General features: G+C 34.7%; 2 protein-coding genes across 2 annotated transcripts; both read left to right on the top strand.

Moving 5' to 3' along the window:
• The first annotated feature begins 7,181 nt into the window (after window positions 1–7,181).
• LOC127812924 (peamaclein) lies at window positions 7,182–7,962 on the top strand. The gene is made up of 2 exons (XM_052353516.1): window positions 7,182–7,341; window positions 7,469–7,962. The coding sequence occupies exons 1-2, from the start codon at window positions 7,257–7,259 to the stop codon at window positions 7,651–7,653; spliced, it is 270 nt and encodes an 89-aa protein (XP_052209476.1). The 5' UTR covers window positions 7,182–7,256; the 3' UTR covers window positions 7,654–7,962.
• Window positions 7,963–11,142: 3,180 nt separating this feature from the next.
• LOC127793758 (pumilio homolog 15-like) lies at window positions 11,143–14,529 on the top strand. The gene is made up of 5 exons (XM_052324467.1): window positions 11,143–12,122; window positions 12,711–12,873; window positions 13,535–13,695; window positions 13,793–14,051; window positions 14,383–14,529. Exons 1-5 carry the CDS (start codon window positions 11,143–11,145, stop codon window positions 14,527–14,529), a joined length of 1,710 nt encoding a protein of 569 aa, XP_052180427.1.
• Window positions 14,530–14,674: the final 145 nt, after the last annotated feature.

Raw genomic sequence — 14,674 nt, 5'->3', positions numbered from 1 at the left:
AAAAAGGAAAAATACTTGGAAAAGATACGAATTGATATGTTGGGCCGGGTTGAATTGGATTGGATTGGATTGGGATATCAAATGCAAGATTAAACAATGCTGCTTTAAGGTTTTGTTTGCATTATGTCTTTTGCTTTATACGGAGGATGAAAGGGAAATATCTATGCATGTAAATTGCAATGGAGGAGAGGGGCATATCTAAAGCATATGGCCTTCCTCCGTGGGGATGGATGGATGGATGGATGGATGGGTCCCCAACACATTCACTTATCTTCTCATTTACGCGGCATCCCACGTGACCTGCATCCCCTTTCTTTTTTCTTATTAAAATACTAATTTTAATGCTCAACATTTTTATTTTATGTAATTATAGATATATATATATAGAGAGAGAGAGAGAGAGAGATGGTGAGCTGAGCTCTTGTCACTTCTCTCTTTTTGGGGAACTAAAGTAAATGAGGAACATGGTGCTTTTGTCAAGTTGGGGCTTTGTCTAGCCTCCATGACAATGGACCAAAGATTTTTCATCAATATTTTTAGCCCGAAAATATATATTCGCATAAAACTTTTGAACAAATTTACAAACTGGAAAACAATTTTTTTCTTAAAATGGACTACAAATCCAATTGGTTTGGTGATTAGGATGGCTCAGGCTCAACAAGTAGATCTTCTTGTGGTCCGTTTTCTCTTCAACTTTATAATATGTGACATATGGGCCTCTCTAGGCCCATCATCAAGTTGTCATTGTGGCCAAGAACTATGAGGTCCAATAATTTTTGGGCCATTGCTATAAAAATTTAATATTTAATTAAAAATTTTTAATTAAAAAATATTGAATGTTGTGAAATAAAATGCAACATATATTTTTACAAGTATTTCTGTGACAATATTATTATGATCATGATATTCTTTAATTAAATATTTGAATAAAATAGCAACTTTAAGGAGTTCTTGTCCCTGTTTCGATGAATACAAGTCATCCGTGGTCTTGGGCTCCAGTAAGCCCGTTGGCCCAGAAAGAGAAACTTTTGTAGTGGGCCACCCATTATACTCCTTGAGTAGAGCCACAATTCTTTTGAGTTTTTAGGCCTGCTTCGGATGATTTTTTTTTTAAATGTAAAAAATAAATTAATGTTATTTCAATGACAAAAACTTGCAAAAAATGAAAATAAAAAACTCGAATAACAACATCATTCCTTGATTATTACATATTAAAAATAAAAATTATTGTGACATAAGTGAAAATTTATTAAAACAAAAAAAAAACTCAAAAGCACAAAATAACTTTTTGACCTAAAAGGTGAAAATATCCCCGAGAGCCCCATGTAATACTCAAATTAGATAATTTTGACATATAAATTTTTTTTCAAGAAAATAAACGTTATTTATAAAAGATTCTCGTTGTTCAAAAGAATTAGGATTCTAACAAAATTAGGAAAAGTCAAGATAGATATCATCCATAAAAATTCTAATCCTAACGGGTTCCAAAATCTAAGAATTCTAATCCTAGCAAAGTTAGAAAAAATCAAAATAAATGTTATTTATAAGAATGTTAATCTTGGACTACTTCAAATTATTTTATATCTCTCTATAAATAAGTAGATACTTATTTCAAAAAATGTACGTCTCTAATATTGATTTCAATATAACTTTCATTATTTTTAATATTTAACTTAAATATCAGAGTGTTTATCCGGGGATCTCCCTGCACCATTTAACTATTTTCTTTTTTGCAGTCTCAAGCGACAACGTTTTCAATCAAATAAAAAACACGAGTAACATCATTCCTTGATTATTACATATTAAAAATAAATATACTTATAAATTAATTCATATATAATTGCAAAATATATCTGTTACAACTTATAACTTACATCATTCTAACAATATTTTTGCACAAAAAGATAATAAAAATATAATTAGCGAATTCAAATTATTAATTATTTGAGAAATTATATTTGCAATCACTCATTTTTTATAGCCATCTTTTTTAATATACTTGAAATATTCTTATTTGAAAATTCATTTTTACCCTCCTTATTGCAACTACTTTCTCTCTCAATAAGCTGGTCGTCAGCCATCATATGTGATTGCCCATTCATGATGGGGCGAAGACCAAAAAAATAAAAAAAAATGAATGAAAATGCACAATCAAACACACACACACATATATATATATATATACACAGGCAAATATACACATATATATATACACGTAGACACACACACACATATACATATATGTACACGCACACATACATATATATATACATAAACACACGCACACAATTGGCGGTGGCCATACCCGCCAGCAGCGACTGCCTACATCTCATTTCACCCGAAAAAATACCTCGAACCTTGGGGTTTAAGGGCGCTTCCAAAGGCCCCAAACCCCAGGGTTTGGGACATTTCAAGGCGCCCCAAACCTTGGGGTTCGGGGGGCCATGAATAGGGTACCGCTTGTGACGTCTTGTCCCCACTATCGGGTGTCACCGTAACCTAAGGTTACATCAAAAGGTCCTACTCTAGAGGCCAACTATGCCCTAATAAAATGATATAGGCACCTTGGGTGCGGTCAAGGCTTCACTGCCTCCGACCATCGAAAACTTGAGGTCTAAGACTCATAAGTAGCGAAAGAACACTCGAGTCTCGAATTTGAGTTATGCCTCATAAGTAGATTAATAAGTTGCAATTTAGGTATATTATAACTCACTCACACAAAGTGTTCATTATTACAAAAGAAACAAGTTCAACCGACAAGAACAAACGACATTCGATATAACCATTAAACAAAACAATTATAAGTTACTAGACCCACATTCTCATCATGGATTGTCACTCTCATCATCCAGCTGCTCATCGACATAACCGTTTTTCCCTTACCAGACCCCAAGCTATCTGTGTGGTTAGTGAGAATGAATGAGCGAGTCCTGGGACTTAATAAATATAATATGCAATGTAGTAAATTATTAAGCATGACATCATAGATAAATATGAAATCTAACATGCATGCAAGTCCGTCCACCGTACCTATCTCAAGCTCTAGATAGCCCCTAGTGATTTCTCCAAGACCCTATCTTGAGACTCCCACAGTTAAAAATTCACTGTCCCATGACTAGACACTCCCTCAACATCTTATGCAAGACATAACAAAAGTAATTTATACACAGAGCATATTAAACCCTTATCTCGAAATACGTGTCACCTAGTGATTTGTTAGACTTACCATCAACGCACCCAAAATCCCTTAACAAAATATTTATAACGTATGATCAAGTAACTAATTTAACAAGCCATAGACTAAACTCACTTTGTTGTCGAATCTATTAAATTAACTAATTCATTAATTAACTAATTCTCTAAATTAACTAATTTAAACATCATCTACTAAATTAGGTGACTTACTAATTAACTATTTTAAGCAAATTATTTACCTTAACCCGATGAATCCCTTATACCCCATTTCTGCCTTTACTTCTCTGATTGCCTTCACTTTGTCTCTGCCATTGCTTATATTTATACCCAACTTCAATGTGCCTTCACTTAATTTATTCATTTCAGAGGGCATCATTTGGTAGCCCATTTGCTGCTACATTATTATTATATTCTTTTCAATTTCAATGACTTTTGCATTAAAAATTGAGAAAGGATATGGCTGTGGGTAGAGATGGCAAAATGGGCTTGGCCCGACGGGCTGGCCCGTTGGGGCCAGGCCCGGCCCGGCACCAGGCTAAGGCCAGCATTTTGCTGGCCCATTTAAGGCCGGGCCGATTTGGCCCGACCCACTTGGCCCGCTAATCGACCACACAACCCTCCCCCTAAACACCCCTCGCCCTCACCCTCTGTCGCCCTCGCTCGTCGGTTGCCGCCCTCGCTCACCCTCTGTCTCGCCCTCGCCCTCACCTCGCATTCTGTCTCGCCCTGGCCCTGGCCCTCGCCCTCACCCTCTGTCTCGCCCTCGCCCTCGCCCTCTGTCGCCCGCGCCTCTCGCTCTCAGTCTCTGGGCAGGCTGGGCTGGCCCGCGGGCCCATGTAGGGCCGGGCTAGGGCCAGCAATCTGCCGGCCCGTTTTTAAGCGGGCCGATTTGGCCCGGCCCGCGGGCCACTTGGTGGTGAGACGACCCAGCCCGTTTGCCATCTCTAACTGTGGGGGACAAGGCAAAAGGGCAGCCCAGCGACTGCCATGTGGCACGGCTAGGAGGGTCGCGCGACCGACTGGTCGCACTCATGGCGTGCGCGTGGCAAGGCGCCTACGCTCATGGGTGCCTCGAAACGACGCCTGTTTGTTGGGAATAAAAATCACAGCTTTTTCGTTGCTCCTGCCAAGGTCTGTTGCTCCTGCCAAGGTTTGATCCCCCACCTCCAACCTGCACATGCGAACACTCGACCGCTTGCTCTAGCCAGCTCCATTACTTTATATTGCGCCTATTTTATACTTAAGATGATTTTTGCTCTAGTTTCCATTATTCCATTTATGTCCAAATTTTTAAAAAAAACATTCTCCAATTTATTTTTCTCATAAATCAATATATACTTAATATTCCTTAAATTCCTCAAATACCCAATAAATTATCTAAATCCCAAAATTAATTGTTTCTCAAGTCCATCAATTATTAATAACCCATAAATTCACAAGAAAAATTCAAACTGAAATTTACAAAATGCGGGACATTACACCGTCGGCGAGTATGGCCGCCATGCCCATCTGTGTGTATGTATATACGTGTGTGTATCTACTGTGATGATCGCAGCTGTGATGTCGTCTCTAATTTTGCAAAGACAACTCACGCCCACGCCCATACCCATACCCATTTAGCTAGTCGGCAAACACCAGCCGGTGATTCTAGTTGTGGTTTGAGGATGTGTTCAGGGATGACTTTGCGTGGATAGCTGTGGCTATGTGTGATGGTGATACGCGAGAGTATTTTTAGAAAACTTTGGTTGTAAAGAATTATTAATGTAACTGCAAAGGATAAAAGGGAAAAGATGAATTTTTAGTGGTTGCGAATAGCAAAATAGGTGGTTGTAAATAGAGTTTCCCTAATTATTTTTTAAGAAATCATGGATGACAAATGCTATTATTGATTATTGAGATGCTCGTCCTAACACAATCTTTGTCGCTTGTGCCTTTGATTTTGACATATGAGATAAATAGTAGATGTGAGACTTTATCTTACTATGCAGCTTAAAAATCGAACTCACAATCCACTAATACAAACCCAACATATTACTTGTCCAACCGCCTGACGTCCTATAACCCGAGGGCATTATTATTAATTCTTTGTGTCAACATACGGTGGCTAATTGCATAACCACATAATATATAAAATATATGATTTAGAGCATAACTTCTAGGAACCAGGAGGGATCTTGAGAGGCCATCCAAGCTATTGCCTTTTCTTCTTTAATGTTTATATACCCATACCATATTCAATTACTTCTCAAGTAATATAATTATTTTTAGGCCTAGTATGAAAATTTTAAATATTTTTTATGTTTTTACAATTTTATCTAAAAATTTTAATTTTAATAATAAGATTCCGATTTGATCAATTAGTTACAATTTTATCCATAACTCTGATCCAATTTGTAGGCTTCCAAAACTTGCTAACGTGGCATGTCATCTGACATTTTAAAACATTTTGAGTGGGCCCCACATGCACGTGTAAAAAAATAATATTAAATATATATATATATATATAACATATATATATATGCACAGAGAGAAGGAAGCATGCAGAGAATAGGGACGACGTTGAATGAGGATGGTGATGGCGACGATTATGACGGCAATGGTAACGATTGATCTAGAAGTTGAATGTGATGATCGATCTAGGTTTGCTCTTGCTCATCGTGATTGTAGTACCCCAAAAGCCTAAAGAATAATAATATATATTGAGGATAAGTAATGAAAAAAATAACACCAACTGGATTGACCACCGATCTGGGCTTCCTCTTGCTCAAAGCCACCTCATAGAAAATGATCGACGACCCTCTGCTCTTACCAATTGATGATGTCATTTTTTGGCTACCTCGCCCTTGGTCGCTTATGCCAACCTCATCAATGTCAACGATTGGTCATGAAGCTTCCAAATTTGGCCTTCTTCCAGATCAACCTCCATTGCCACCTCCAGTTTCTAGATCAGTCGTTGTCTCCAACCCAGTATCGTCGACTGTCATCATCTCCGTCCTCTGCCTACCTTTATTTGTAAATATATCTATAAGACACACACATACACACATGTATATATAACATATATTTAAATATTTTAGTTTTTTATTTTTTTTACATGTGTATGTAGGACCCATTCAAAATGTTTTAAAATGTCAAGTGGCATGTCATTTCAGCGGGTTTTGAACACCAAAAAATTGGATCCAGATTGTGGATAAAATTACAACCAATTGATCAAATCAAAACCTTATTGTCAAAATTAAAATTTTTAGATAAAAACACAAAAAGGTTTAAATTTTTCGTGCTAATATCATTTTTTTTTTATATATCTGCATGTGGGACCTATTCAAAATATTTTAAAATGTCATGTAACATGCCACATCACTAAGTCTTGGACGTCGGCGAATCGGATCTGAGTCGTGAATAAAATTGCAAGCAATTAATTAAATTAAAATCTTATTGCTAAAATTAAAACTTTTAATTAAAATTACAAAAATGCTAAAAATTCAACCCGTAAAATATCCTAATACCTTGTTTCTGTAAGAACTCAATGCTCTTGACACATGCCACGTGATGGGCCATCGCATCCCATAGCCACAGCTGTCATTTGTCCTCTCTGCATCGTCCATCTGCTCTCCCAAGCCCAAACCCAAACCTAACCAGCTTAGTGATGGAGTCAATGAACGAGCATCGTTAATTTTACTGTTGATTTAATGGCAAAGAGCTAAAGTAGTAGTAGTTTTATTAGGCAGTGAGGTTCAAAATTTTTTGCACATTTTTTAAGTGGACGTGATTTGTTAGTTACTACACTACACATACACCATAAATTTCTTTAGCAGTTGCGAGTTTAAAAAATAAATAAATAAATGATTGAATACGATGCAAAATCCGGGCAGTGGACAGCTGTGCTCCTGCACCTGCTAGTCCCCACCCCCACATTCACCGTTCCGTGATGAAGCTTGCAGAGACACAATTTCATGTGTATTCATGTGCCGGAGTCAGAGCCAGGCCCAGCCTTCTATAAATGCCCGTATATATAGGAGCCTTATGCCTCTCACTGCACAGCCAGCCTACCCTAGTTGAAGATGAAGAAGCTCTTCTTTCCAGCTCTGCTGCTGCTTGCTCTTCTGCTCTTCTCCTCCTTCTTCGAACCCACCATGGCCAAGTCATGTAACTTAATTAATTAAACGCCTCAGTTTCTCTTTTTGATGGCTCTTGACTTGGAATATTTTCAGTTATTTCCTATAAATGTGTGTTTTGTTCGGATTCATGTGGGGTGGTTAATTTTAATTTGCAGTGTTTTGTGCATCCAAGTGCAAGGCAAGGTGCAGGAAGGCTGGGCAGAAAGAGAGGTGCTTGAAGTACTGCGGGATATGCTGCGCGCAGTGCAAGTGCGTGCCGTCTGGCACTTACGGCAACAAGCACCAGTGCCCTTGCTACCGCGACATGCGAAATTCCAAGGGCAAGCCCAAGTGCCCCTAATTTAATTTCTTCTTTCTTTATTAATTTATTACCAATTAATTAATGTATGTTCTCGTGGGTAATTAGTGTGTGTGTGTGGAGAGAGAGAGAGAGAGAGAGATTTCAAGTGTTTTTTGAATAAGAAACAGATTTGGCTGTGGAGAGAGAGAGAGAGAGAGAGATTTCAAGTGTTTTTAAATAAGAATAGATTCGTGTATGGCTTGCTTTGTGCTGCCATATACGCTGTGGATCATATCCTATGTTCATTGGATTTCCATATTAATTGTTAAGATATATTATGCATGTATAAAATGTCTTTTAATTTCTTTTTTGCGGAGTATTAGTTGACTAATGACAGTTGACCGACCGAGTCAACTAGTCAATTTCTATAAATTTTAATTTTAATTAGAAATACTTTTCTAGCCGATCTATTAATTAGTTCTAGCTACCACCATCACTCTCTTAATTTCCTCCTAATTATTAATAATAATTCTCTTTAAACTGTTTAACGCACTCATTGTTCGTCCCCCTCTGCTTCACCTTCCACTCGTCGATAGATCCCCACTAGATTGAGATTGGTTGGCAATAGATATCAGAATGATGTTACTATATTCCTAAATAATTACTAAATATATTTTTACATTTGACCCTATATTTGAGATTTTAAATTTTAAATTCAATATTTGAGTACTATTTTTTTAAAAAAAATAAACTTAATCCAAATCATCATGAATTTAAATTTAAAAAAGAAAAGGAGAATTTCAAATAATTCCACCAGAAATGTCATTTGAATTAAAATATTTTATTCTCATTTATTACTAACAAATACTTATCTATGCATTTATTAAAATATTTACATATATATAATATATAAGCACAGGTATCCACATAAATACGCATAATATCTATACACGCGTACAGTATATATGTTTACATATTTAAAAACATTAGAGTATATTTGTGTGTTATTCATACGTATATATACATGTATGTACATATACTTATTATTATATACATGTATACATATATATATATATATTATTGCATAATAATAGTTATCAAAACACTTAGGTTGCGTTCTCTTTGCTGTTTTCAAGTCATTTTTAATTTTCAATTTTCTAAAATAATGAAAACGTGTTCTCTTTGCTGTTTTTAAAAATGCATTTTTGAAAACAAAAAAAAAATTGTAAAGAAAACTCAAAACAACAAAAAGTTGTTTTGAGTGTTTTCATTCAAAACAAACTCTAAACTCAAAATACATCTATTTATTTATTTATTCATATTTTATTATTGTAATGAAAAAAAATATTACAAAATTCATTAACTTTAAAATGTATATATTTTTTTAATAATATATTAACATTAAATATTTATAATTTACTTAATAATCAAATTTATTGAATAAAATATCATTAAAAAAATATTTTCAAAATTTCAAAGAGAACGCGTTTTCTAATTTTCTATTTTGAAAAATAGTTTTTCAAAATGATAAAGAGAATGCGTTTTCAATTTTCTAAAAATAGATTATCAAAACAGAAAACTGAAAATGAATTCAAAACTCAAAACTGAAATTTGAAAAGCAAAGAGAACGCAGCCTTAAATTTTAAATAATTTCATTTCAGATCATAAAATTTAAAATGCAAACATTTTAAATTCAAAATTTCAGATAACAGATATTCAAAATACCTTCATCTAAACTTTTAATTTATCCAAATATATCTTATAAAACTTTTAATTTGAAATAATCAAAATTTAAATTATTCGATTTTCAATTTTAAAATTTAAAATTGAATTGTACAGATAAATGTAAGATTTTATAGGTTTGTGATGAGATGTAAATCCTTACCCACTAATCACTTTTATCTATATATTATATTTAATTATCTACTCTTTTTTATATTAAAATAACTAATTTTCATATTACAAAAAAAATAATATTAAAACATAAAAGATATAAAGTTAATTGCTAAGTAAAGTAGACACGATTTTTTATATTGCAAGTTATATATCTTTTTTTGTTAGAATATGTTTATTTGAAAATAATTTTATCGGGTAATTTATAAATTGATTAATTATTTGATATTGTTGTAAACCATTTTACATATTAATATATATAGAAAGCAATTTACATTTTTTCAGTAAGGCAGCATTTGTTAACCAAGATATAGACCGAAAAATGTGAGATGTGAAAAGTATTCCGAACAAAAATATTTTTCCTTATGTTTGTTAAATTTTTTAGAAGGAAGTCACATAACTTATTATTTTGAATTTTTAATATAAATTTATTCATTTTCTCTCCGATAACTTTTCTTGAATTTATAGATAAATTATTTTAATAAAATCTTATTTTACTCATTTTAACAAACATTACCTAAATAAATAAAACAACATACACTATACGATACAAACTTAATAATTGTTGTTTTTAATGTCATTTTATAATTTTGTTACCAATAACATGACTAGTTAAAATTCTCTCTATGTAAAATTATGATTTTTTAATTAATTTTTGTTATTTTTATAATTAATATTAACTTTTATAAGTGAACCATATTATTTTTAATTGGAAATAGAGTTGACATTGTTAATAGAATAAAATATCATTAAATAATGTTAAAAAATCGACCGGCATGACATTTGTTGTGAAAGTATGATGTCTTATTTAGTGATTTAAAAAATATAACAATCAAATTAATTTTGAGTTTAAAAGTATAATAATTTATTTATTATTTCTTAAACTATATATAGGGGTAATTAATACTAAAGTGGATTATTTGACTTTTGCCCTAATGAATATGTAACATATGAAACGAATAATAAAATTTAAATATTCCAATATTATAAATGAAAAGACATTTTAAATTTGAAAAAGGAAAAGAATTGATAAAATCTCAAATATAATACAATATGTAATAATTCTGTTGGTACAATTCATTCATGAAAATCAAAATAAGATAGAATCTTGTTGGTACGTACCAGAAGGATGATGAGTACTACTAGCTGTGTGTGTTTAAAAGGGAAAGCAAGCAATTAAGCTGAGTACAGTTATCGAAAGGAAAACATATTATATATTTAATATAGCAGAATGATACACATAGCTAGCTAGCTAGAGATAGATAGATATATGAGAATATTAATCTTTTAAAAAGGGTATACATAAATTACTCAGTAAATTTAATAACTGGACTTAATGAAAATATTTAATACAATTGCTTAATTATATATGTAACGCACGTTTCCAAAACTTACCATGGACTTGCATTCCATCCGCGCGCCTAGTTATAATTTTCTAATTTACTTACCAAAAACAATAATAATTTCTAATTTAATTCCACGTACGCGAACTCTCTCTCTCTCTCTCTCTCTCTCTCTCGCCTCTTCCCGCCATTAACCCTTCCCCTCTCCGTCTCTCTGAGAAATTAAGAACCCTTTTGGTTTTCTTGGTTTTCTCTTCATTCAATTCAATTGATCGTTTCTCTTCATTCAATTCAATTGATCGTTACAACTGCAATGGAGAGACCAGAAGACGATACTTTCTTGCTTGAGCTTCTTGCAACTTCTCCGTTCCCGCAAAACCAACTTCCTTCTCCGGCGAGATATTCTTCGTCGGAGAACAACCTTATTAACACGTTACCATGTTTGCCAGCCGCCCCTTTTCCGAATAACACTCTCCATGCAAACCCTAATACTCCTTTTGGCTATGATCTTCTCAGTATGTCTGTTCTCGAAGGTGAGTTCCGTCGCTTCAATTTAATAACTCCATCTCTTCACTCTCCTTCTTCTTCTTCTTCTTCTCCTTCCTCCATAGGATCCGGACGTCGCAGTCCTGTTCGTCAAAACAACTCGCTGATTGGATACTCGCTTGGCACGGGCTCTCTCTCCATATCTGATGATCATCACTATGAGATCAATGCTTTTTCGCGTAGTTTGAGAGTTCAATCTGCAGCAATGGCACAGAATTGGGGAAATTTATGGCAACCATCTTTCACTACTGGGACTGATAATTATCTGCACAGCAATGGAGGGCGGCGAGGACCTGTTTCCTCAATGAGTTTTAACACGGGAACAACCCAATCTTTCATGTACCAAAACCGGTCTCAATCCGCCTACGGCATCATTGGCGGTTATCAAGCTCCAGTGCATTCAAACAGGAACCGGTTAGGGCCGGAAAACAGCTTTCAAGCGATGAGGAGATCAAGATTGGAGATCAAATTGGAAGATTGCTGGGGAAAGATGATGTATTTTCTGGCGAACGATCGGCGGGGAAGCAAGTACTTGGAGGAGAGGCTTGGGGAAGGGAAGGAAGAGGAAATAGATATGATTTTCACGGAGCTCAAAGGCCATGTTCGAGAGTTAATGGTGGAGCCGTTTGGAAAACAGGTCGTCCGGAAGCTGTTTCAGGTTTCCACGCCGGAGCATATCACGCAGATGCTTCTCGTCGTGTTCAGCCACAAGGGTTACCTCTTTGAAATCTGCAAAGATTCACATGGGTATGCACCTATATACATATATATATTTATATATACACCTATATAGTTGATATATATATATATATAGCAATTGGTTATGGAGGACGTTACTTCTATAATTAGGCGAGATGCTTAAGATAGATGGAAGAGTGTGTTCAATATTTTATACCATCAAGAGATATTAATTCCTTTAAAATTGGAAAGCAAGTAGTTTTATAGAATCTTAAAAGAATTAATGTTAGATAGTTAATTAAAAGTATGTAATTGAAATGAAAAGGTTGTATTGTGTGTAAATCATATAAAAAATAGAAAAGAAATTAAATATTACGTATAATAAAGTTAAAGTGGCTCTTTAATCAAAAAAAAAAAAAAATTATAAGACAGAGTTACGACTAAACTGATTTGAAAATGCAATATGCATGGAGACAAAATATAAAAGTACTTGTAAGGTAAGTGAATGAAATAGAAAAAAAGAAATTGTAACAGAAGGGATTAGGAAACCCAAAAATAAAAAAAAAACAGTGATAAATGGTAGAGATAATCAGATAAAATTCATGCTACTAATCCTAAGGCAGAGCATAGGATAATGTTATGGCTACGTTTTTGCAGATCAAATGCAATGCAGGTACTACTGCAGCGGCTGACCACCCAGGAGCAAATGTTAATAGTAATGCGGGGTCTGCTGGAGATTACAGAGCAATTGTGCATGACCCTCCACGGTCATCACGTCATTGAACAATGCTTGAAATCCTTCCCTGATGAACACAAGCAGGTGATATACCCTACTTGAGTCCTCACACATTATATGCTTGCATCTCTTCCGCTATATATATATATATATATACACACACAGAACATATGAATATATAACTTGCAATATTGAGATTTTGGAATTGTAAATGAAGCTCCTGGATCGATTAGGGTTTTTTTTTTTTTTTTAGGGGGGTGGGGTGTGTAAAAAGAGAAAAAAAACTTGAAGGGTATGAAACCAACATAGTGTAAGTCTTTGATTGCTCCTTGAGAAAAACATCGGTTGCCTTGGATAGTGTATATTTGCATGTTTACTTTCAGTTTGAGAGTCTTATCATTTCAAAGTAAAGCCTCTTCCTGAGACTGACTTGATAGTATCACATGCTCACATCCGATTAAATTTGTAGTTTGTATGGTTAGGCCAAAGAAGGCGTACGGAAGTTGCCCAATAGACTTAAACATGACCTCCTTAAGCAAACCGGTTCAACTTTACCAACTAAGCTACCTCCTTGGTGAATGGTGATGATGCTCCTAGATTAGTTAAAATAGCAATTTAATTTTGCAAACTTAATATTTCAGAGATGTTCAAAAGTATTTTTGAAATTTAAAAAGTTTGATAAGATTTCAACATCAGATTTATGTCCTGGTTTCTAACAATAGGCGTTAATTAATTTGTTGTGCAGCAACTTCTAAACGTGATCGCCCATAACTGTGTTGAGATTGCGATGGATAAGAATGGGTGTTGCCTACTGCAAAAGTGTTTGCCAGCAGAGGGAGAGGTTATGGACTATCTCATGGCTGAATTAACTGCTAATGCACTTACTCTTTCAGCAAATCCTTATGGGTTGGTCATTCTAAACTGTGTCCTTTTACCTATTATTTCCTGCCTTCAATTAGCTATATATTTATCCTCTTTCTTTTTTCCCTTCTCTGTTTTGCAGAAACTATGTTGTCCAACACATACTGCAACTAAAGGAACCAGATATTAATGCAAATCTATTGGCAAGGCTTTGGGGGAGTTTTGTGGCTCTCTCCACGGACAAATATGGCAGCAATGTGGTGGAGAAATGCTTGAAGGAGCTTGAGGAAGATCAGGTGACACAAATTATTGAAGAGATCATTGATTACCCAAATGCCTTGGCAGTTTTTCAGGATCCCCACGGCAACTATGTGGCTCAATCTGCTTATGCTGTGTCCAAGGTTTGATCTTAAGCCTACTTCCTTATCTATGTGTTTTTTCCATCCATCTTCCTTACCAATACCAGCCCACTTCCTTATCTCTGTGTTTTTTCCTTCCATCTTCCTTACCAATACCAACCCATAACTTGAGTTGTTTGACAGAGCTTTTAGTTTTCACTTTCAATTTAGATTGATAGAAAATTTACCCAGATCAACCTAATTACAAATCAAAAGAGAAGAGCGGAGATCTAGGATTAGGTCTTGAGGCATTGAACCTTTATTTAAAGCTTGTATAAACTTTATTATTATTATGATGATCAATTTGTTTCGTTGATCATCTCGGAAAATGTAGGGAGCTCTTCGCCGGAAAATTGAGAGCCTGGTTCAGAGCAATTACCCGTTCTTGCACAGCCACCCCCACGGCAAGCAGGTGCTGGGGAAAGTCAGACGGGGCCGGCATGAAAGGCAGGGAAATAAGGGCTCCAAAAATATATTGTGAAGTTTGTCTATTCTAGTTGAAGTTGCTTGTAGTGCAACATGTAAGAGAATAATGAACGGGTGTTTCTTATGAGGCAGTCTCCAAACTGTCATTTGTTAGTTGTTATAGATTAGGGGTAATCTTTCTTTTGAGTTTAACTGAGTTA

The sequence above is a fragment of the Diospyros lotus genome, chromosome 1 (genome assembly GCF_014633365.1).
Source record: "Diospyros lotus cultivar Yz01 chromosome 1, ASM1463336v1, whole genome shotgun sequence".
Classification (NCBI taxonomy): domain Eukaryota; kingdom Viridiplantae; phylum Streptophyta; class Magnoliopsida; order Ericales; family Ebenaceae; genus Diospyros; species Diospyros lotus.
The sequence above is the reverse complement of the archived record's forward strand: the minus strand, read 5'-3'. Positions and strand labels throughout refer to the sequence as shown.